This window comes from Monodon monoceros, unplaced genomic scaffold (assembly GCF_005190385.1).
Source record: "Monodon monoceros isolate NGI ecotype Baffin Bay Population unplaced genomic scaffold, NGI_Narwhal_1 Super_Scaffold_4, whole genome shotgun sequence".
NCBI classification, from domain to species: Eukaryota; Metazoa; Chordata; class Mammalia; order Artiodactyla; family Monodontidae; genus Monodon; species Monodon monoceros.
In genome coordinates, this window is record NW_021703781.1 from 3,567,170 (window position 1) to 3,591,248 (window position 24,079).

The following is a 24,079-nucleotide window of genomic DNA, read 5'->3' on the forward strand; positions in this document are numbered from 1 at the left end:
CCCCACAGGCGGTATCATTTGTTTTTCCTGCTAGACTTTTTTTTTTTTTTTGCGGTACGCGGGCCTCTCACTGTTGTGGCCTCTCCCGTTGCGGAGCACAGGCTCCGGACGCGCAGGCTCAGTGGCCATGGCTCACGGGCCCAGCCGCTCCGTGGCACGTGGGATCCTCCCGGACCGGGGCACGAACCCGTGTCCCCCGCATCGGCAGGCGGACTCTCAACCATTGCGCCACCAGGGAAGCCCCCTGCTAGATTTAATGCACAGAACCCACTGGAGATGTTTTTAAATGTTCTCTCTTGAGAGTCAGTGGAGGGAAGAGGGACGTGAGAAGAGGAGAATGCTAGCAGAATGTACCAGATCAGAATCTCCTTGGTGAGAAAGAATGACAGCCAGCGCCATCCTTTCTGAGAGATGCACACAAAAGCATCACGGTTTCTTTAGGCTTCCTGGAGGCCAGGCTGGGCTGACGCTGCTTGGACAGATCAGGGCACGTCCTCCTCCAGGGCCTCAGACACACACACACACACACACACACACACACACACACACACACACACGTATACATAATCCTGGGTACCCAGACAGTGGACATCTGTGATGTCTTCAAAAATAACCCATGTTACAGCCACTATGGAGAACAGTATGGAGGTTCCTTAAAGAACTAAGTGTCCTTAAAGAACCATGTGTCCTCCTTCATCAGACATTCCACTTATGAATCCAGCTAGGGAAAACACCACCTTCAGGCTTTATGATTCTGAGCTACAGATTTATTGGAAGCCATCTTATAGTTTTCGAATGAGTTCATCCTTCAAGAAGGCTAGCATCCAGCCTGGAGAAGTAAACACATGACAGAGAAAAAGAAAAATCCAAGTCTGCTGTGGACACATCAGGAACAGACGGTAGCATCTACGGACAAGTCCCTTGCAACCCCACTCCACTTGCGTTATCACTGGAAAAGGGAAGTGGCTGGTGCCACCGGGGCTGAGGTGGGTCCGGGAACACAGCTTGCATCCTGTATGCAAACCGAGAGTGATGGGAGGGGCAGGGGCGGCGTTTGATGCAAAGAAGGCAGTGGCTCGTGCTCCCATAGAATCCAACCCTTCTCCGATTATAAAAGGCATTCTGGCCAGGGGAGAAGACAGAAAGTAATGCACACGGGATGAACGTGAGCAGGGCTTCGGCGACGGAGGTGAGTGGGCAGAGGGGCCCTTTGCTAGGCAGCATCCCCCAGCTCCCCTTCTCTTCCTCCCTTTAGCTGGGATGGAAAATCCAGAGCACCAAGGTCAGAGGTTGCCGAGGTGCCTGATTTCAGGTTACTGCAGGAGTCTGAATGCTGAGCAGACAGACACAAGCGGTCTCTGGATTTGGGCAAAACCACAGCAAACGCCTGACTCAGCCTCTCTCTGCTGTTAGGACCGAGCGCAGCCTGCACGTTGGAGAAGGCTCATCTGTGGCTCGTGGTGTGTGGTCTTCCTTCTTTGGGGCATAATCTCTGTTAGGCTCCATCATCCACCTGACCCCCAGGCGGGGGAGCGGAAGCATGAAGTCCGCAGACAGTAAGCAAAATTCAGTAGTTCACATGTTTCCCCAACCTCTGCAGCTTTGCGTCCAAGCAGCACTGCTGGCCTTAGGAAACCCCTTCAGGGGAGGGAGGGAGGGAGAGAAGGAGGGAAGGAAAGAGGAAACAAGGAAGAGGCCAGGGGAAGCTGAAAGCAGAGGGGCAAAAGACAGAGGCACTAATCACGGCCACACTTCATCACTGTTTTGAGGTTTAAAATGAGATCATGCATATGAAGCACTTAGCACCTGGCCTGGCGCATGGGACGTGTGCAAAAATCATAATCACCGTCCTATCTTTGGCATCTATGACTTACGTACCCCGCAAGCTTGAGGCCCAGGGCGGGCAGCAGTAGCAGAGCTCAGGAGAGGTTTCGAGCAGGGGATTCAGAAAAGAGGAGACAGCTGAATCTCCCATGGTCACCAGAGTGCACATCTAATATTCAAATACGTAAATCAAGACTCTGGAGGGTGTTCTATTTTCTACCAGCTGGCGGGGTAACTTAAAGCTTCTATGAGGTAGACGGTCTAAGTGCTCGGTCCAAAGTCACGAGCTAAAGAGGAAACGTGACCGTGATCAAAGGCACGGCTTCTCAGCTGACAATTACAAAAGCAAGACAGAAATCTGGTCTGTCTGAACACCTGGCTCGAGCAAACATCTGGTCGAGTTTTTCCTCGATATGTCCTAATCACGTGTACCAGACAGAAATAACAAACAAAAATGGAAAGCTGAGCGTTAACCTTTTCACTCGTTTCTAGGGAGGAATGAAAATAACCCCTCCGCCGATGAAATCAGAATAGTTAACAAGGACTTTGAATCCCAGAGGCTCAAACTCCCTCCTCTACTTCTGGCAAATTCTTGCAGCGTTGGCTTCTGAGTGGAACGCTTGGCTTTCCCTCGGAGTCAGTACCAACTCCTCTCACTGGGAGGAAACAGAACCACTCCAACTGGCTGCAAACCGTACCCCATTTCCCCTTTATTTAGGCAGAAATTCTGTCAATGAACGGTGTGAAATCCTTCAGAATCTGTCAGGATGAAACGGATCTCACACTAAGTCAAACTGCTAAGTCAGGATGGTGACATGAATTGACTGCATGGAACCTGATCCATGTTGAAAGCAGGGCCTCTTCTGAATTAATTCACCATATCTGGCTCCTCTAGCAGGGATCCTCCTGGCCTCTCATTTTCATCGTAGATCAGCATATTCTCCCAGACAGCGCATTCTAAGAGGGGGACCTGGCAGGCAGGCCCACATCCTCGGGTACTTTCCACCGTATCCTGCAGGGCAGGTGATAAGCGTATCTCCTTTCTAAGAGCTGTGCAGAAACAATGGTGGCTGGGAAAGCAGGCCCTCACAGAAAGCTGATTTCTTGACGGCTAGAGGGTTTTAATCACTAATGAATGGAGGAGAGATGGACGAGGCACCAGGGAAAACCTCCAGTCGTCAGAAAGGAAATGATTTCAAATATATTCATAGAGGGTGGGGAGAACTGACCCAGTTTATTACCAGATTTAAAAAAAAAATCCTTTTGTGCAAAGGAATTATTCCAAGCTTTTCTTTCTGTCCAATAAAAATAATAAAAAGAATGAAACCAAACCCCTGAAACTTGAAGCAGTTCAGGGCTACAAAGGCAATTTCGTTCACTGAGTAGCCTAGGCCAAAGAAGAAAAAAAATTTTTTTTATTGGAGTATAATTGCTTTACAATGTTGCATTAGTTTCTGCTGTACAACGAAGTGAATCAGCTGTATGTACACATATATCCCTTCCCTCCCACCACCCCGATCCCACCTATCTAGGTCTTCACAGAGCACCGAGATACAGCTCCCTGTGCTATACAGTGGACTGATATATATTCATTTGGTTTTACCTTAAAGTGCTGTTTTTCCTGTCGTCATAGGCACTCAGCACTCCTGAAATTTCCTTGAACTAACTGTACCAGGGAGATGAGTAGACTTTCTGAGCTGCCGGTCCCCGAAGGGTAGGAAGGCACCGAGCGTGATGTTTACAGAAAGTCTCGTGTGAACAGGCCTTACTGGTGCTGATGTGAATTACCAGGAGGTACCATGAGATCTGTCTGCCCCCAAATCTCAGCCTCTCCTGAGCACTGATTCTGTTTCCACTGAGCACAAATGTCTATAGTAGTCCCCAAGCCTAGCTGCATATCAAATCACCTAGGGAACTTAGTTCAAAATATAGGTGTTCGGGGCACTCCCCAGGTGCAGAGAATGGGAATTTCTGGGTAGGACGTGGCAATCTGTAATGATCTGGCTGGCTGGGGGATCCTGATGCCGCAGGTCTGTCCCCTGGCTCCTGTGAATCACCCGATGGGTCACAAACCATCGCCCTGTGCGCCTCTCCTGCCCGCCCCCCCCCCCCCCCCCCCCCCCCCCCCCCCCCCGCCCCCCCCCCCCCCCCCCCCCCCCCCCCCCCCCCCCCCCCCCCCCCCCCCCCCCCCGCCAAGCTCTCACGTCGGCATCACTGCCCGCTCGTAGAAAACAAGGTCAATGGACAGTCTTCCCACAAGCCCACTGTCTCCCGGCGGATTCTGGGGGCCTCCCTCAGCCCTCCACTACTCACACGTTAGCCTGGGTTTGTTTATCAGATTGCAAACTGTCATTTTAGAAAACGTATAGGGAATCAGGAGGCATGTTGCCAGGAGTTAGCATTACCGAGTCCAAGCTCACTCTGCTTGCCACACGACAGGCCAATAAATCGGGAGACGAGGTGCTGAGGCAGGGAATACGACTTCATTCGGAAAGCTGACAGACTGAGAAGATGGCAGACTAAAGTCTCGAAAGAACCATCTTATCGGGGTCTGGATGCCAGTTTCTTTTATAGCACAGAGAGGGGGAGGGAGTGAGGAAGTAAAGTAAAAAGGCCATAAGTTTTGCAAATATCCCCTGGAACGGCCAGCCTCGGGCAGGGGGTGTGTTAATTTCTTCTTTCTTGCAGCCATGCACAGGTGGACAGGGGCCGGATGTTGCCCTGAACAAAGGCACTTTGGTTTAATATCTAGGCAGAGGAGCAGGGTTCCCTGAGGCGGGCCATTATGTATAGACAGGATCCTTTTACTGAACCAAAGCAGCGGAAAGCAAAGGTTAAAGTAACAGAAACAGATCCAACATGGAGTCCGATTTAGCTATTCCCTGTAACATTAGGAGAGGAGGACTGTGAAGAGAGAGTGAGAGACATCAAAAGGCAGGTCCTGGCATGGAGCACCCCCAGGCTTCCGGAAAAGCCAAGCAGGTGGACCCAGAGGGGGCACCTCAGCTCTTCGTTCTCCCCTCTCACCCACTCGGCGACCTGCTGGCCCCATCATGTGAGGCCTGTCTGTCCACACGTCTGGCCCATGGAAGAGCCGTCTACGGGGAGCTCCAGATTCACAGGGACGTGGCTCAATCTTGAACTCCATCCTCACCACTAACGCCTGGAGCAGATCCTGCAGACTCTTGCCTACACTGGGATCTCGTCCGTCCAGACTGGATGGTTCAGATTCTGCATTACCTGGAACCTTCGTCCATCTAAAAACTACGGGCACCTCCACAGGTAAGTCATCACACTCAGGTCTGGGGACCCACAGAGGGAGCAGCGAGTTGCCAGAAGGGAAAGAGAAAAGGTTTCAGAGGACGGGGAGGCACATGGCAGCCCGGACCCCAGGGAGGATGTGAGGGGGAGCTGCCCTGGGAGCTCAGGTTGAAAGAGCAGCGCAGGAAGAGGGGGCTGGGATGCAGCCATGCATGCGTAGGAAAGGGTGGGGAGTGGAAAGCCCAACAGAGATAGCAGCAGAGGGCTCTGGCGGCACACAGACAGCCTTGTTCTGTTCTTCCGGTCTTTTTTATCGATGGCTGTTCAGCACTTGCTTGTGTTTTCGGTGTTTTCACGAGAGGAGCTGAGCTCAAGGTCCTTCTCCTCCGCCATCTTGAATTGCCCCTTCTGTTCTGCCCTGTTCTTCAGGCACCAAGGAGACATGTGGCTCTGGGGCTCATCCACCTGGCCCATCTAGACTGCTTTCCCCAGCTGCCACCTCGGAGTAAGCTCCCAGCCCTGGCACGGCTGCTGTTGGCCCCTGGATCTAGCCCCCCTGCAATGACCCCATCCTGTTGCCACCTAGAACTAAAGCGGGTCCTCAAGGGACCCTCTCCTTTGGGAGGGAGGCACCAGAGAGAGCTGGTTGCCATTTAACATCTGTTTTCCCCCTTTTCCATGACACACAGTTTCTGTCTGGGTTCATGGCTGCCCAGAATACCCTTTCTAGATCCCCCTCGAAGCTGGCATATGACAATCTCTTCTGGCCAATGGGACACAGCTACAGTGTACTGTGGTACCTTTCAGGAACCTCCTTTTCTTTAAGAAAAAAGAAAAAATCTATTATGTATTTATTTATTTAGGCTGCGCCGGGTCTTAGTTGCGGCATGCATGCGGGATCTAGTTCCCTGACCAGGGATCGAACCGGGGCCCCCTGCATTGGGAGTGCAGACTCTTAACCACTGGACCACCAGGGAAGTCCCTCAGGAAACTTCTTAAGGAATAGCTTGTGCATGCCCTTGGCCTTCACTTTCTGTGTCCCTCTCTCCATCCACTTAAGCCTTAAGATGGGGGAGACACTAAAAATGGTGGAGCTGGGAGCTGGAAGGGACCTTGATCCCTGAGGACTTGGAGAAGAGCTTCTTTTACGTGTGAGGGGAACACACTTCCTGCGTGCGTGTGCCACTGGCATTTCACGGCCCACTGCCAAGTCAATACCAGCTGATAGACCCAACTTCCCAAGAGTTAACTCTATGAAAAACTTCTTGGGTCTCAGATATAACGGCCAAGGGAACTAACACGGAGTCGTGCAGCAAAAGATCACAACTTCCTGATTCACTTCCCAAATCTTCCCGAATTTGTGTGAGGTTGGGCAAACATTTATCATTTTGTGTGAGGTCTGGATGTAAAGTTTTGCATCCCTCTAGCACACACGAAGGTGGTGAGCACGAACTCCTCAAGCTGCTTTAAATATTCTGCTATAGAACATCTCTGTCGCACCAACATCTCTTGTTGCAGTAACCTTGGGGTGGAATCATTAGGAGTTCTTTAACCTTCTGATTTTCATCGTCTGAATTCTACTTCCTGAACAATTTAGCAGCTATTGCTGCAGACGCTGGGGCTCCCCCCAGGAGTCATTTCCAATTTCTAAACATGCTCCTTTTCAGTTGATGGAAATTCCTGAAATTTCAGGCGCCCGTGTTACCTTTCCATTTTGTTCTTTCCTTATTTCTGCTGGACCACTTGTCTCAGCCTCAGCTGGCAGAGAGTTTGGGGTCTCAGGTGGATGAGCTTCTTCCTTGTGAACGGCATTAAAATGTGGACCCCTCTGAGGACCACCCAGGGCTTTCACCATGCAAAGTAGTCCCTCAGAATAGGAGCCATCACAGACACCCTCAGCCACAGACACCCTCGCCCGTCCCGTCCCCCTCAGAAAACACTTTCGCCCCTATTATCATGCTGCGTCCTTGGTCAAGTCTCACGTAAGTCTCCTCTAGGAGACTTATTCAAAACCAGCACATGTTCTGAGGCCGAATACAGGTTGAGCAGATGTAGGTACCGAGCAACTGAAAAAATGTACTAGTCCCCGTACGAGTAAGTAAGAAAAGGCTGTCATAGCTAATCCTGATTGGATCATTTAACTCTATTTTTGCATTTTTATCATGAGCTCAAAAAATTAACTCTGGTTCTAAAAGGTAAAAATTTGCAGAGCCTCTAAATTGATCCTTATAACTCGTAAAAATTGAGGTCTGGTCATATTTCCAGGATGTTTCCATTTGTCAACCAACTCATGTGGTGTTAAAAGGGGAGAAGAAGGTCCAGGCAAGAAAACAGACTACCTCTTCGTGCCCAGGCTTAGGATAGGACTTGGGGCACGCCTGTCAGGCCAACCCAAAGCCCTCGAGGCTTTTTGACGAAACCGGTGGCTCTGAAACCTAGCTAAGCCTCTGATGCACAAGCTGTGGAGAAGCCTCCTAAGCTCTTTACAAAGCTTTCCAGGAGCCTCTGGAGCCAGCCCAGCATCATTACTCAGACAAGGGTCTGGGACCCGGAGCAAATACCTTGATGTAGTATCGGATGAGGACCCTTCGGAGGTCAAAAACCTGCAGCATGGTGGCCGCGTTGTTGTCCATGATGCTGTAGCCCTCCAGGATGTACTGCGCTCGCGTGATCTCCCAGGTGAGCCAGCGGAGGTTAAAGGCGGCATTGCAGGACAACAGGTGGAGCAGGTGACCTGGTTTGCAGCAGCAGCAACCCCTGTCATCCTCATCGCCCTCTGTGATGGCTTCCACCTCCCTCTGCTGGCAGTAGGTTCCTGGCAGAGTAACAAACACGATGGCAGTTGTAAAGAGGTCGTAGGATAATCTTCGTTTCGAACGGATTTTCCCCTTGCCCTTATTGAGGGAAAGATGCTGAAGAGAGTTTAGAAATCAGGAGATTTGTGTAGTTCTTAGTTCAAACAAGTACCCCCAAATAAGTCACCGATCTTACAATCATTAATGCTTTTTTCTTTTGCTTTTTTTGTTTTGGCCACGCGGCATGTGGGATCTTAGTTCCTGGACCAGGGCTCCAACCCACGCCCCCCTGCACTGGAAGCACAGAGTCTTAACCACTGGACTGCCAGGGAAGTCCCATAATCATTAATTCTTTTATTCATCCATATCCCTTCTGATTCTCATCTCCTCCTGGTTTTTTTTGTGTTAGAAGAGACACATTCTCATGGTGGTCGTGGATGAGAATGGCCAAAATGCAGGATGGTTATATCCTTGAGTTCCCCTTTCCAGAAACCTGCAGGTCATGGCTAAGCAGACAGGAGGCTAAAGAAAGTGGCAGGTGGAAAGGTCTGAGAGCAGCTAGGTGCATGTTGAAGTGTTACCAGGAGGGGTGTCCTGGAAGAGCTTCACAGCCAAAGTGTACCACCTCATCTCCCACGTCTGTGAGCACTGGGTGAGCCAAACATATTTCCAAAGGAGCTAGTTCTAAAAACATAGGATAACGGGTGTCAATGATCTTTGCTGAATGAGACACCATATCGTCTTTAATATTTTTGTTAATGATTTGAGGGGAAACATATACTGTATGCTAATGATGTGAGATTACTGGTACCTCCTGGAATGCAGAGTTAACAATCTAAGGACGTCTCGCCAAACGGCTTTGGCAGACTGAAACTAATACATCGAAAATTAGTAGAGGGCTTCCCTGGTGGCGCACTGGTTGAGAGTCCGCCTGCCGATGCAGGGGACACGGGTTCGTGCCCCGGTCTGGGAAGATCCCACATGCCGCGGAGCGGCTGGGCCCGTGAGCCATGGTCGCTGAGCCTGCGCGTCCGGAGCCTGTGCTCCACAACGGGAGAGGCCACAGCAGTGAGAGGCCCACGTACCGCAAAAAAAAAAAAAAAAGAAAGAAAGAAAATTAGTAGAAATAAACAGAATGTCCTCCATCTTGGTTCAAAAAACCAGGCACACTGTTCATTAATATATAGTAGCATACTTAACAAATACTTTGGTAACTTCTTTGAACATATGAACCCGAACTAGGATAACACTTGAAAACTGAATGTGATCTTGATGCGACCAAAACAAAGGGACAGCAAGCGTCAGAACAGACTTCGTGTTATTCCTTTGGATGCTACACATAAAGGGTTACTGATAAAACGAAATAAAACTAGATGATTTGGGCAAGTTACACTTTCTCCATTAAAAAATAATAATAATACTGATTTGAACAAGATCATACAGATTGTTAGTTACATGTCAAGAAAGCTACAGGGTTGTAAAACAACTCAAATTATGTTACTGAAGAATGACTAAAAGATCCAGGGACTTTGACTTTGCATAAAAGAAGACTTCAGGGGAGACAATGGTCATCTTCAACAACTATCTGAAGGGCTGTGGTGGAAATGTGAACTTGATCTTCTCTGTAGTCCCAGAGGGCATCATTATGACCAATGGGAAAAAGCTTCAGGCTATAGCGTTTACTATAACAAAGGTCATTTTAACAATATGAGTTCAACAGTGAGATGGGCTGCCCTAGGAGGATGAGAGGATAAGGAACGAATTAATGATGACAGGACAGTGGTAACAGGTGCTAATAACCATAAGTACAAACCACTTAAACCAAAGTCATGGTGAAGAGAAGAAAAGAAATGAGAGAAGATAGGAAGGACAGCCAATCAACTGGGGTAGTTTTTATTGGCTGTGGTGGTGGTGGCTTGTATCTTTATCAAGATAATTGAGTCCTTAGTTACTGACAGAAGGAAAAAGGAAGCACAAAAAAAGTAAGTTTTTCTCTATGAATTGCTTTAGTTGTACCCCATCAATTTTTTTATATTGTGTTTAAAATTTTCATTCAGGTAAATTGTTTTGTAACTCACCTACTCAGTTTTTATTCCTTACAGCTCTGTTATTAGGTGTATGCATATTTAGGACTGTTTTGTCTTCTTGATGAATTGACTCTTCAGTCATGATGAAACATCTGTATTTTGGTAATATACCTCGTCTTGAATCTGATATTAATACAGCTATTCTAGTTTCCTCATAATTACTGTTTGTAAGGGATAAAACTTTCTGTCCTTTTGGGACTTCCCTGGTGGTCCAATGGTAGAGAATTCACCTTGCAATGCAAAGGGATGCGGGTTCGATCCCTGGCTGGGGAACTGAGATCCCACATGCCGCAGGGCAACTAAGCCTGCGCGCCACAACTACTGACCTTGAGCACCTCAACTAGAGCCCACGTGCCCTGGAGCCTGCGCGCCACAACTAGAGAGAGAAAACCTGCATGCCACAACTAGAGAGAAGCCTGCACTCCGCAATGAAGAGCCCGCGTGCCCCAACAAAAGATAGCGCATGCTGCAACTAAGAGCCGACGCAGCCAAAAATAAATAAAATTGAATTAAAAAATAATAAATAAATCTTAAAGAAAACCTTTCTATCATTCTACTTTGAATCTATCCATGTCTTTGTATTTAAAACATATCTCTTGTAAACTGCACATCGTTAGGATTTGCTTTTTATCAGTTTGATAAATCTCCACCTTTTAATGACAGTGATTAGTCCATTTACATTAACGTGCTTATTTATATGACTGGGTATAAATCAACCATCTTGCAGTTTTTTTAATTCGTCCATTTTTTTTCCTTTGCATTCTTTCCGATATTTGGGCACGGGGGGAGCGTGCTGAATAACTTTTAGTGATTTACTGTGTATCGGCTTTTAAATCAGTTAGCTATAACTCTGTTTTATTTTTTGCAGTTTCTCTAGGAATTATAATGTGCATTTTTACCCTATCACATGGGTAAAATTCATACTACTCTTCCTATGACGTAGGACTATTACAATGGTATATTTAATCCTTCATGTCCTTTGTGTTATTCAAGCATTTTACTTTAATGTATATTAACATTTAAACCCCACAATAGTTTGTTATTATTTTGCTTTAAACAATCAATTCCGTAAAGGCTTACAAAGATAAAAAATCTTTGCTTACATATTCACCATTTCTGGCAATCTTCATTCTTTTATGTAGAATCAATTTTCCATCTGCTATCATTTTCTTTCAGCTGAAAGAGTTTCCTTCAATATTTCTTGCAGCGCAGGCTATCTGGTGATTATGTCAACTCTTCTTTATCTGTAAAAACTTAAATTTTGCCTTCATTTTCCTAGATGTAGAATTCTGGGTTGAGTTTTATTTTCCTTCCAGCACTTAAAAAATATCATTGCGTTATTTTCTGGCTTGCATTATTTTTTAATGAGATGTTAGTGATTAACTCACATAGTTGTTTCCCAGTATATTATGTGTTTTTAAATTTTTCTCACAGTCCTGATAAAATGACAATAAAAAATCTCAGACGCTCTTATAATTATTCTTTACTTTTCAGCAGTTTGATGATCGTGCACTTAGGTTTGGTTTTCTTTGTGTTTATCCTGCTTGGGGTGTGCTGAGCTCCTGGGATTTATGAATTGATATTTTTCATCAAATTTTTAAAATGTTTGAATAATAGTTCTTCAATTTTTTCTGCCCCTATTTATTGCTTCTCCTTTTGGGATTCCACTTATACATATGTCAGGATGCTTGATATTGTCTCACACATCACTGAATCTCTATTTTCTTTAATCTTTTCATTATTTGCACATCAGTTTGAATGGTTTCTATTGCCTTGTCTTCAAGTTCATTGATCCTTTTTTTTCCTGTTAAGCCTATCCTCTAAGTTTTTCATTTCAGACATTGTGTTTTATTCATTCCCGGAATTTCAGTTTTTTTCCTGTCAATTGACAGTCTCAATTAATTCATTCATTATGATAATTTTCCTTTGAATTCCTAAACATATTAATATCTGTTTGAAACTTCTTTTCTGTTAACTCCAACATCTTTGGGTGTGTTTCTATTTTGTTTTGTTTTGCTGGTTATGGGTCACTTTTTTTCCGCTTATTTACATATTTACACACATTTATTACATGCTAGGTATTGTTGATGTTATAGTATTGACAGTCAGGACTGTTTTTTTTCTTCCTTTAGAGAGAGTTATGTTCTGTTAATGAGTCAATTTATTTGCACGTCAGCTTGTCAGCTCGATCCTTTTGAAACTTGCTTTTAATCTTGGTTTGGAAATGTCTACAGTAGCCCTTATTCTAGGGTGAGAATATCTTTACTCCTAAAGCTTGGTCTTTCTGGACCTCAGGTGTATTCCTGGGATGTTCAGCCAGGTCTCTCCACTGGCTAACTGGAATTTCTACATCTCTCAGCACGATATGGCCTCTGTCGTCTCTATTTAGCTCACCTCACCAGTTACTGTTCCCTGTCAGGTCTTGATGATACAGGCTCTTGCTATACAAAAGCAGGTTAATATTCATTCAATCACCCTATACTGATTTCTGTAGCTCCTTATCTGTGAAATTCACTCCTGCCTAGTACTCTGACCCACAAATTCTGATTCTACCTCCCTAGCTAAACAAGACCACTGTGCTCTCTTTGGGCTCTACCTCCCTGCTGCTACAGATAAGAAAGCGCCTCTGGGAAGAAAGCAGGGACAATCGTGGGAGCTCACTTTGTATGCTTCCCCTCTTTCAATGATCAGAGCCTTGCACTGTCTATTGTCCAATATCTGAAAACAGTTGATGAATATGTTTTTTCTAGCTTTATCATTGTTTGTGGCAGGAAGGATATTCCAATACTGGCTACTCCGTCTTGGCCAAAAAAGCAAGTCTCTGAATCCTTTTACGTGTCTTTTGAAACTTAATGCAAACATGAAAACTGTCCCTACACCCACTTCCACACCATTCATTTTTCCTGGGATCCCATCTCATTATTCACCATGCCTGGTATTTAGTAGGTGATAACAAGGTGGTTGGCGGAATGATCGAAGGACTAGCTGGATGAACAAATGAAAGAATTCTTATCCAGATCACTGTATTACAGGCAACAGACACCCTACTGAGAAAATACATAGCAGATGCAACAGACTCTTGTTACATTACAGGAGGAAGATAAAGAAAAGCAATGCTTAAACTAAGCCTCTCTATAGAACCCATATGTGAGATGATCGTAATACATCAGAGATGAGAAACTGCAACTTTCAAATAAAAAAGTACACGCAGAACTCTTAGGATAACAGTCTATGAACTAGGAGTCAAGATCAGGAAGGGGAGAGCAAGCAGGTTCTTGTAACATAAAGTGAAATAGTGAAGAACTGACCCCAGGTCTTAGGATTCCATTCATCTTTCTCCAAGACCTCATTGCTTTGGGTCTTAGCTGAAAGCACTCTTTTTTAAACATTTCAGGGATCTCTTTGCTCATTCTGTAATGTAAAACTCTTATTCCCTCTGGGAAAGATGTACAGAAATACACAGGTGAGACACAAGCAGTGAGTAATTCAGATCGCGAACTGTGGGGCACCCAGAGTGAGTAACGAACTACCACTGCGGCCTAACTGAGCCACCTACTGGGACCCCCGGACGTTAGACTCCAGGGGTGGGGGAGGTCTCATCCCACCCCAATGGCACAATAAACAGCACTGGTTTACTGCTAGCTAATAATATGATTTGGGAAGCAACGCTCTTCCAGTGAAAGAAGTAATAGATCTCACAAAGGAGAAGCATAAAGGGGGACCTTCACCTCAAATAGATTAGCAAAACTTTAAATGACATGCCTCGAGGGTTTTTTCCCCTCCTTCCTTTTTCTCCATCCAGGTCAATCATTTTATCGTATTGGGCTGATGCCAGCATTGTTTGTTTGTTTTACATCAAACTGGAAGGAGTGTGTGTGTATTTATGAGTACATGAGATGAGGCAGAATTTGGATTTCTACCATCTGAAGGAAATAAGTTAGCACCATCCTTTGTGAGAAGCAGGGGCTCATTTCTACACTGATAAGAGGACCACTGAGGAAGGGGTTTGCTGTGAAGGACTGCTAGGCTTCGTAGAGACACTGTAACTGCCTGAGGTTTTTAATAAATATTCAGTTCAGGTAGGTCTTGGTGCCTTTTCTTAGGAACAAAAGATTCATAGTTGGGTTCACATTGTAAAAGAATATGAAAATAATGAAACCCAGTCATGTCTGCAAAGGCGCTAATTTTGCTGTTCACATGCAAATCAGGCCCATATCCTTCTCAGAGAGCCTCCCTGGGTTTAGAGCACATTCCCTCCAAAGGGAAGACCAGAGGTCTGCTGCCCCTACACTGTGACCTTTCCCGGATGGCTGTCTCTGGAGTTTCCATGGAACCGAACTCTTGGCATCTTTCATGTTGCTGTGTTCTCATGGCCTAAGTCAGTGGGACATAGAAGGCATTCAATAACCACTTTTTTTTTTAACATTTTTATTGGGGTATAACTGCTTTACAATGGTGTGTTAGTTTCTGCCTTATAACAAAGTGAATCAGTTATACATATTAACCATTTTTAAAATGAATTTTGAGGGACTTCCCTGGTGGTCCAGTGGTTAAGAATCTGCCTTCCAATGCAGGGGACGTGGGTTCGACCCCTGGTCAGGGAAGTAAGATCCCACATGTCATGGGGGCAACTCAGCCCGCGCACCGCAACTAGAGAGCCTGTGCGCCACAACTAGAGAGAAGCCTGTATGCCACAACGAAGAGCCTGTGCGCCACAACAAAGATCCCGTGTCTTGCAACTAAGACCTGACTCAGCCAAATAAATAAATAAATATTTAAAATGAATTTTAAGAGTATCTTGGAGTCTCTTCATCCTAATAGATAAGCGTGCCTCATGAAAGCTGTGAAAATTGAAATGACAGTGTGTCTAGTAGATCCCAGATACTTTGCACACAGGATATGCATCAATTTCCAGAGTGCAGCCATTGCGGCTGTGCGAGGTAACCCTCTCCTGGCTACCTGACCCTTTCCTCCTCCCTTTCCCTGTTGCCAAGGGGGCAAGACTTCCCCCATTTAAGAACCATTGGGCATCCTTACCAGTGACTGGCCAGGCCTGGCTTATTTATTCATACTAAATTCCAAAAAGGAATGAAGTCCATTCAAAAAGGCAGACACAGAGGCTTCCCTGCTGGAGCAGTGGTTAAGAATCCACCTGCCAATGCAAGGGACACGGGTTTGAGCCCTGGTCCGGGAAGATCCCACATGCCACGGAGCAACTAAGCCTGTGTGCCACAACTACTGAGCCTGCGCTCTAGAGCCCACGAGCCACAACTACTGAAGCCCGCATGCCTAGAGCCCGTGCTCCGCAACGAGAAGCCACCATGATGAGAAGCCCGCGCACCGCAACGAAGAGTAGCCCCACATCACCGCAACTAGAGAAAGCCCGTGCGCAGCAAGGGAGACCCAACACAGCCAAAAGTAATAAATAAATAATAAATTTATAAAATAAATAATAAAAAGGCATACACAGTACAAAAGCAAATGATAAAATTTAAGTGGCAATGGGGACAGGAAAAATATAATGAAGCCAGAAGGATGTCAAGAGACCTTCACTTCATTCTATGATGTCCTATATATTTGCTAAAGGTGGGCCACTGATTTCACTCAGGCTTTCTAGCAAGCACTGTAGAAAGATAACTTGAGTTTCTCGTGTCCTTAAGACCAAAACAATATAATTGCTTGGAAGGATCATAGCTATTTCTGGCTAAGACACCAGAGAGATGACATCCCCAGGACCTTCCTAAGAGAGAACATTGTACAGTATGGAGACCATCATCCTTCTCGGCATTGCATGGCAGGTACAGTCACGATGTTCCAGAGCTGTTCTAATATGGCCAAAGTACAATTAAAAAAATTTCTATAGGTGGCCAAAATAATTCAGCTTTAGGTATGTGGTTCTCCAGAGGTCTGGTGTCACCCAAGGGTAGACGGTGGGGATGCAGGAGGACTGGGACAACTTCACACCTTTCAGGAAATCCTTAATATGGACCATTTCTCTCCACCTAGTTTTTTATTGTTGTTTGTTTTTTTTTTAATTTTTTGGCTGCGCTGTGCGGCATGCGGGATCTTAGTTCCCAGACCAGGGATCGAACCTGTGCCCCCTGCAATGGAAGCACGGAGTCTTAACCACTGGACCGCCGGGAAGGTCCAATCTCCAGCTAGTTTTGACAGTTACTGTGCATTGAGGGGCAGTGAATTGCAACGTCCTCTCTGACGAGCACAGGAGTGTAGCTATTCTGCGCGGCTGGTTAGCGTAGGCACGCCTGCTTCAGTGGTCCACCAAGCTGGAGGTAGAGGTGACATTCTCCTGGGAAAGCTGGGAAGCCAAAGGAGAACGTCTGTGCGATGTGAGAAACGGAGGGCGGGCTAGCAAACAAAAGTCGGGGAGGTGCCCTCCTGGCTGGGAAGCCTGGGCCAGGATCCTTGAAGGGGGGAGGGGAGGCTCAGGGCAGTCCGGCTGGAGTGGGAAGTTGAGTCCTATGGAGACATTTGAACTTCATTCTCTAGGTGACAGGTAGGTCACAGGGGTTTTTAAATCCCAAGGAAACAGGAAGGAAGTTGCACTTAAGAAACCTTCCCCTACAGCCTTGGGGGAGTAAAGTGGAGATGGGGCAATCAGCCACCCACAGTCCCATTTCAGGTGAAAAGTGCTGGGGACTGAAACCAGGGTCCAGGTTGTTTACCAAGAGGTCGGAGGAAATGATGGAGAGGGGGAGCCATTATGTGACGGGGACTTCAAAGGGATGCATTAAAAATGGTCCCCTGAAGCAGCAAGGCTGCGCTCAAAGAATGTCAGCTTGTTTACAACCTTCCAGCAAGAGCAGGCACATTAAAGCCCAAATGCACAACATATTTTAAAGACTGGGCTTCCCAGCCCTAAAGTTTTTCTCCTTATCTGATGTGCGTTGTCCCAAAGACTCTGGCAACTGGATTCCACAGAAAACCCCAAATATCATCAACATTGTTATGTTTAGTTTTATCCACTAATAATGGTTTAAAACAACTGTACTAGAGACTTATTTGAGCTGAGCTTTCAAATGGCCACGGCCTTCATCAGCCCAACGTGCCAGGCTGGTGTTTTCCGTATGCCAAGCAATGAGGTCACCAGGAGGGGCTGACAGAGAGCAGTTTAGATTGTCCTGCAAGTACAACCAGTCCCTGCTCATGGAGTGGAAGAGAAGTAGGCATAGATACGGTTAAGCCAATGCTTTTCAAGCTTCAGGTGGGATTTACAGACACACACTTTGGGATGTGTGTTGGACTATTATTAAATAAAATGTATTTCCTTCTGAGGCCACAGGGCCACAAAAGGAGGAGGCCATCAGTTATAGTCATTGCTAAGTACAAAATAGTCCACTTCCCTGAACACTGGGACCTCACACAGCCCAGCGTGTGTTGCACGTTGGAAACACAAGATGTGAGAGACAGGGCTTAGCCCTGCGAGTGCTTGTTGGAGATGCATTCTTAGTGCCCCTTATAATACCGTAATACACGTAATACATGTCATAACGAGGACTTCCAGAACATTTTTCTTCAGACTGGAACTCTATCGTTACTTCTTGCTAGTTGGTTAGATCAAGGGCCATTTTGTGACCAAATGAAATAATGTCAGAGAAAGCTGTTTAAAAATTTTTGAAGGATTGACATTTCTAGAAGGTCACGGTGGAATTTTTTCCCCAAAATTTCTCCTGCAGCTTCAATGTCATGGAGATGGCTTTCTCAGCCCTTCCTCCACCCCATGCTAGTTCTCTGGGACGGAATCTTAGAACATGAGGCTACAGGAACATGCAGGTCATCTATCCCCAGCGACCTGCCCTGGGAGATGACCCTGTATCTGCTAGACATCACCAGATTTAATTTCTGGAAAGAAATACTTATTATAACAAGAGTCTGTTTATATGTAAATCTGTCCCATTACACTTCCTACTTGCTAGTTGCTAAACATCCATTTGATAATCACCCCCTTTAAATTAATCTAACCTTAAAGATGGAGAAATGGCCACAGAGCAGAACTAAAACAAGGAACAGCGTTGGCCTGTCGAGACAATGATGAGTTTAGTTTTTTATTCTTTTACTGGACAATTTCTCCCCAGTCCCAATTTCCATTCCTTCGGCCACATTCGACCCGAGTGTCTTTTAAGTGTCACACTGAGAACCTAGGAGAAGTGTATTTGCTCAGTGTGCAGTGGAAGAAAAGTATGTTAAAATAGTTTATAGCATGTTTGATTTTGTGGGGATAGCAGAGGTTTTTTATTATAACAATTTTCTCTCCCAAGGACCCTCAATTTGCTTTAAGATCTGTTCATAGGAATACAACTTCTTTCATGACCTGTTCGGCAGGATAGATTTTGAATGTGGTCTAACAGTTTTTCTCAGAGAATTTTTATTTCAATACATCATCTTTTTACGGGATACATACCAACTTAAAAAGTGACTTCTCTGATAGCATCTCACTGATTGCACACATCAACCTGGTTATCCAGACGTAATTTTTTCTACTAAAAATAAGGACACTGAGTCTTAAAAGCAACTTGTCCAGTAGAAGGGTCTGGTCTTTTGAATTTAAAAATCAGTATTTTCCCCTTATCACACAGTGTCTCATGAGCCTTGACCAATTACAAGCAAAAGTTCCCTGAATTTACTTTTTTCTACCAGCCCACAGGAGAAAATGAAATAAACAAAATCACACAGTGCACAGGGAGACTTACACTGGGCAGGTATGAAGCATAAGAAAAGTTGAAATATACATAATAATGATACCTGTGAATGACATGCTTCCCTCCACGCCTGGTCCATTTCCATGAGAAAACCAATGCACTCAACCTTACTGAGTTGGTCCCTTTCTGATTAATATTTAATTCAAAGTTGTATTATCTGGCTTTTCTCCCACAAACTCTTTTTTTTGAGTGTTGAAAGTTAAAGTATGCAGACTCTGTTAATGTTCACCAGGAAAGCCCCTCTCCTTTCCCAGACTTGCTATCTGGACAAGCAGGGCTTTGTCTTGTTTACTAACATGTCCCACAATTTGAGGAATTCTGAGTGGAGAACCTATTATTTCCTGGGTGAAGTTTGGAACCTAGGGACCTAACAGCTTCCTCAAGCTGGGTAGACAAAAGAAGTAAAGACTTGCTAATGACCTAGATGTTGCCATAGAGAAGACAGAATTCTAGCTAGTTCCAAGATTAGTGAGAGCTATGGCTCTACGCGCGGATTAGCCAGTTAGGATAAGCGTTTGGGTTGGATTAATTTTAGATAAGATTAGGTTACCCAGATATTTTTAAAATGTCCCCGCAGGCTGGTGATTATGGGGTGTTAGCCTAACTATGAAAGGGCTGATAACATTGCACACAGACAGGAACATATATCTCATTTTGGGGGGATATTTTCCAGACCCAATGGTAATGTGGGGATACGTCCTGATAACTAACTATGCCTTTGCTTTCCATGTTCCTTCTGCAGGAGCCGTCCAGCTTTCACGCTTGCTAAGGCCGTTGGCAGTTCAAGAAACTGAGCTGCTAAAAGAGGCGATGCCATATTAACACTTAGCCGCATATTCAGGTAAAAGTTTTATTTTTGAATTTCAACAACCAAAAAATGGTTACTCGTTCTCTTTTCCCCATATTGTCTCCTTATTTATGTTTCCTTTCTTCCTTCCTTTGTTCTTTCCTTCCTTCCCTCCTCCCTCCTCCCTCCAAGGCAGAGGGATTTACTACAAAGGTCATGGACTTTGGAGTCAGCCACATCTAGGCGATTACCCCTCCGCCACCACTGGTGACTCTGTGGCCTTGGGCGACTTACTAAACCTCATTCACCCAATTATGTCATGTCTAAAAGAGAGATAATAATACCTACTTGCTGTATAGGCTGCTTACGAAGAATATTCTGATAATATATGCAAAGGGCTTACTATGGTACCTGGCACATAACTGGTGCTCAAGAAACTTCAGACTGTCTCTCCTTCCTCCCTCAACCAACCTCTACCTGGCATCCCTCCATGAGCCCGTCAGTGCACGGGGAGACAGGCAGGAAGCCCAGCCTTCGAGGGTCTCACAGCCTGTTAGAACCTGGCTTAGTCAATTTCTCATAGCCTGTAGGAATAAAAAACTGAATATACAAACTGTGCGAGAACACTGAAAGTAAACTGGCTTTGGTTGTCAAGTATTTACTTATTGTTTTGTTATCAACAAACACAGACTGACTGCCCACCATGTGTGGCCACATGCTCAGCATCTCGTCCTGACGGCAAAGATTCACAATCTACACATACAAACACCTAAGAGCAAACGTCGTTTTCACCACCGCCCCTCTGTTTTAAATAAAAGGACAGAGTAATCTGCATTGGTTATGTTTTCTTGTTTGAACTAGGATACGAACAAAAACTGGAAATATTTGATCACATGGGAATGTAGAAAATATATACAAATGCAGTATCATTCATTGCGAGGAAATAGTGAGAAATGAATAAATCAGCAGAGAAAAATGTAGTTCCACAAATAATAGAAGAGGTAAATGTCCACATAACATAATGCATTTCTGATATCATTTTTCTTGAGTGTTCCAAAATCCCACTTTATCAAATGACTCTTAAATATATATTTATTATATGTAATACAATAAATAAATATGTGATATATATGTCTGTGTATGTAAATACACATAATTTTCTAAGATCTCCCCTAAGATGATTTTTGGAAAACAGATCTTACTGTGATAGAACGTAGCAATCCTATACTAACAAGGATATTGAAGGCTGCAGGCATATCTACGCGCATAAATAAATTTCATTTCAGCAGCCTCGAAACTTTCCACGCACGTGACGCAGCCTCAGGTGACAGACTCCGCTTCATCGTCCCATGAGAAAATACTGTTTCACTGCAGCTCAAGCCATTTGCCCAGGGAGCCCTGCAGTCGAATCCCCACACTGTTCTAGAAGTTACATTTTCTGACCCCATCGTAATCATCACCTCCTCCGCACCCAGGCCACAGACCCTTGAAATTCTTTCTCTGTGCCCCCGCTGGGGCTCAAGATATATTTCCCAGCTTTTCTGAATGTACTCCCCTCTCTTCTAGGCGCTCGGCTGGAAGGATGGCCCCTCCTGTTGCCCAGTGGGTCTGCTATGCTCCCCAGTGGGACGGACTGCTTTGAACACGCCTCCCAGGAGTACTTCCAGCTGATGCTTTCAGGGGACACGCTGGACCTGCCCCACCCTCTCTTGCTGACATCCTCTACAGCCCCTCTAGGTTACGTCCAGTCCTTCCGTGGAGATGCTGGCTCTGGCTCGTTGTCACTCTGCAACGTACCTCCTGCCATCACTCTTGGGACTTCAGTATCCACCGAGATGCTCCTTCCGACATCCTGACCTGACGTCCACCCTCCGATGATCTCACCTTCCACCCGACTGTAACCCTGGACCCGGATTACCCCAAAGTGCTTCCCCTCTGTAAGTATCTGTTCCAAACCTCGTCATCTCCAGCAACCATTTCCTTTACGCTTTCAACTTCAACCATCCTGGTATCCTCCCCAGATCCAGGAAGTCCTCTCCCCAGGTGGTATTTCCACCTCTCTCACACCCTCCCCGCCCTTCTTTCTCAGCTTACCTTCCACGGCCAGGCATCAAAATCACTATCACACCCTTGTCCTTGCCTTCACGACATTCATCTGGCTCAACCCCAGCCTTGATTAACTCCACCTCTGCCCTTCACACCTGCACCCATGAAGCTGGATGTGGCTTAGGGAAAATTACGAGCAATCTTAACGGTTCTTCTTTTAAAGTCATTGTTGCTGATCTCAAGCGCGCTCTTCATGCTGGGGATGGACTACTTCTCTACCCCGTCCTCCTCCCACGCTCACGCCTTTTCTTTAACGCCCCACCGTGGGTTCCATCCTCCCAGCCCTTCGGATTCCATCACCTGCCACATAGCAAGCCCTCCTCTTCCCTTGGCCTGAAATTCCTCCACGCCGCCTCGTCGTCGTCATGGAAATGCTTGTGATGCCCGATCCGATCCTCAGCTGGTGGACTAGCGCTTAGGCATGTCCACCTTGCCTTTGGTGACCCTGTACCAGCAGGAAGCCAGCAGCTACTTAACGTCCCCCCTTGACACCAGCCGTGGTTCCAAGCACTGGGCTATCTACCAGCAACACCCATTCCCTGGGAGGAAATTATAACAAACTCCAGCAGGCAGAAGTTCAACTTTCCCCCAGTCATGATATGGTGGAAGCATTTTATATCTCCTGGACTGATGGGCCGTCAGAGCTGGAAAGAACTTATAATCACACCGAGGCTTTGATGAAGGAACTGACACTCTGAGAAGCCAAGTCGCGTGTGTGCCCAGTTGAACATCCTGACCTAAAGTGGCGTTTTCTGTGCAACTGGGAAAATGATATGGAACTTTTGCAAGGCTATACAAGTGACTGAAGGCATTATACCCCAGTTACTCAGTGTTTAGTAAACCGAATGAACACCATAGCACAAATTTCAAACAAATACCCGAAAGGTAGAATGTAAAAACAGGAAATGGTCAGGTAGAAAGAGAAGTTAAGAGAGTCGTGTGGGTTTGCCCAACTCTACCACTAAGTAGCTGTGAGCCTCGGATAAGAATTCATCTCCGGGAGCCTGATTTCCCCATTAGTTAAAGGGGAGGATGCGTTGGGATTATGGCCGTTCTGAGGGTAGAGGTCACCTGCACAGGTGAGAGAGCGCTTTGTATGTCATAAAGGATTCCCTGCAATGCCCTTATTTTTCCTCCTATGCTTGGTTCTTCTATTCTTCGGTTCTAAAGACAGTATTCAAGTTGCCTGACTGCTCTTGATGGCAGCTCTGTCCTCCTCATTCATGTTTCTCCTCTTTTAGAGAAATAAGCCGTCCACCTAGGTCACCTGGGTGACTAACAGAGAACAGACATGGACTGAACAGATAATCAGTTCTCACTTGCCCTTCTCTCTGTGCCCACCTGCTCGGATTATGGTTAAATGCGTTTTCCAATCCAACGGATTCCGTTTCTTTTGCAAAGGCTTGAACTTGGTGCCCCTCACACTCTGGACCTTCTAAAGTGCATTATCCGTTTCCTCGACTTAGATTTAAAGCCAGTGATTAATCTGCCAACGCTTGAATGGTTTCCTTCAAGGCTCTCTGGTTGGGTAAACGCAAGGGATACTCATAAGCCCAAGAGCAGCTGTACAGTCCTGTTTCATTACACGCTGAGCAACAAAAAATTGTATTTCTATTCTGGGATGCATAGGCCAAAAGGAGGAGAAGAGAACGTGGCTTCTTTGCTTGTATTCTTGATTTGAACTGGTATCAATCATTCACTATAGTACCATCCAGTGGAAACAGGATGTGCCGTGAACCCTGATCAATCTTTTGGGCTACCCAGGATCTGAGCCCCTATTCTGTTTGGAAACTACCCACAGTGCCGGAGACCAGCTAACTGTTCACCAAACCTTTTTACTTCTTCTCCTGGGTACTCAGCTAGACAACATTTCTCTTACATTGGGTTGGCCTAAAAGTTGGTTCAGGTTTTTCCATAAGATGTTATGGAACTTTTCGGCCAACGCAATAGTCATGTCAATTCTGGACAACAGAATTTAAGAGCGAGTGATGCATCCCAGGTTCAGAACTGGCCCATAACAATCTTTCACGCAATCCTCCACTCTCTGCCAGCTTGACACTGAAGCCCAGGGTGACCCCGAAAGCAGTGCTCTAGGGAACAGGCAGAACTTCTACTGCCCAAGATCCCTGGCAGCGTGGAATGGTACCAGCCCCTCACCCCACCACCTCCTCTCACTGATCGGACTCTATGTGAATGCAAAATAAACATCTATTGTGTCAGCCCCTGAGATCTGGGACTCAACTATTACAGCAACTAGCAGGACAGCAACGAATGTACCCATGTTATAAGTCTCGGCGAGAGGGAGTCGTCACCTCCTGCTACAGGAACTGAAAAGTCATACCCTCTCTGTCCTCCTCTCCTTTGCATCTAGAGCACATGCGTGCGATCTCAGCATCTTATCCGTCAGACACACCCACACCAGATGTGGACGCATGAGCTAGTGACACAAGGAAGCAGGGCTCACGTGGAAAGCGTTCTGGAAAGGGAGGTGGTGGCAGAGGC

The 24,079-nt window shown here is 45.9% G+C and overlaps 1 protein-coding gene across 1 annotated transcript in view; it reads right to left on the reverse strand.

The window, feature by feature from the left end:
- Positions 1–24,079, reverse strand: part of PCNX2 (pecanex 2) — a 278,141-nt gene that overhangs the window by 26,837 nt on the left and 227,225 nt on the right. The window contains exon 27 of the mRNA XM_029200853.1: positions 7,647–7,900. Coding sequence (XP_029056686.1) covers positions 7,647–7,900 — 254 coding nt within the window. The remainder of the gene's footprint in view (positions 1–7,646; positions 7,901–24,079) is intronic.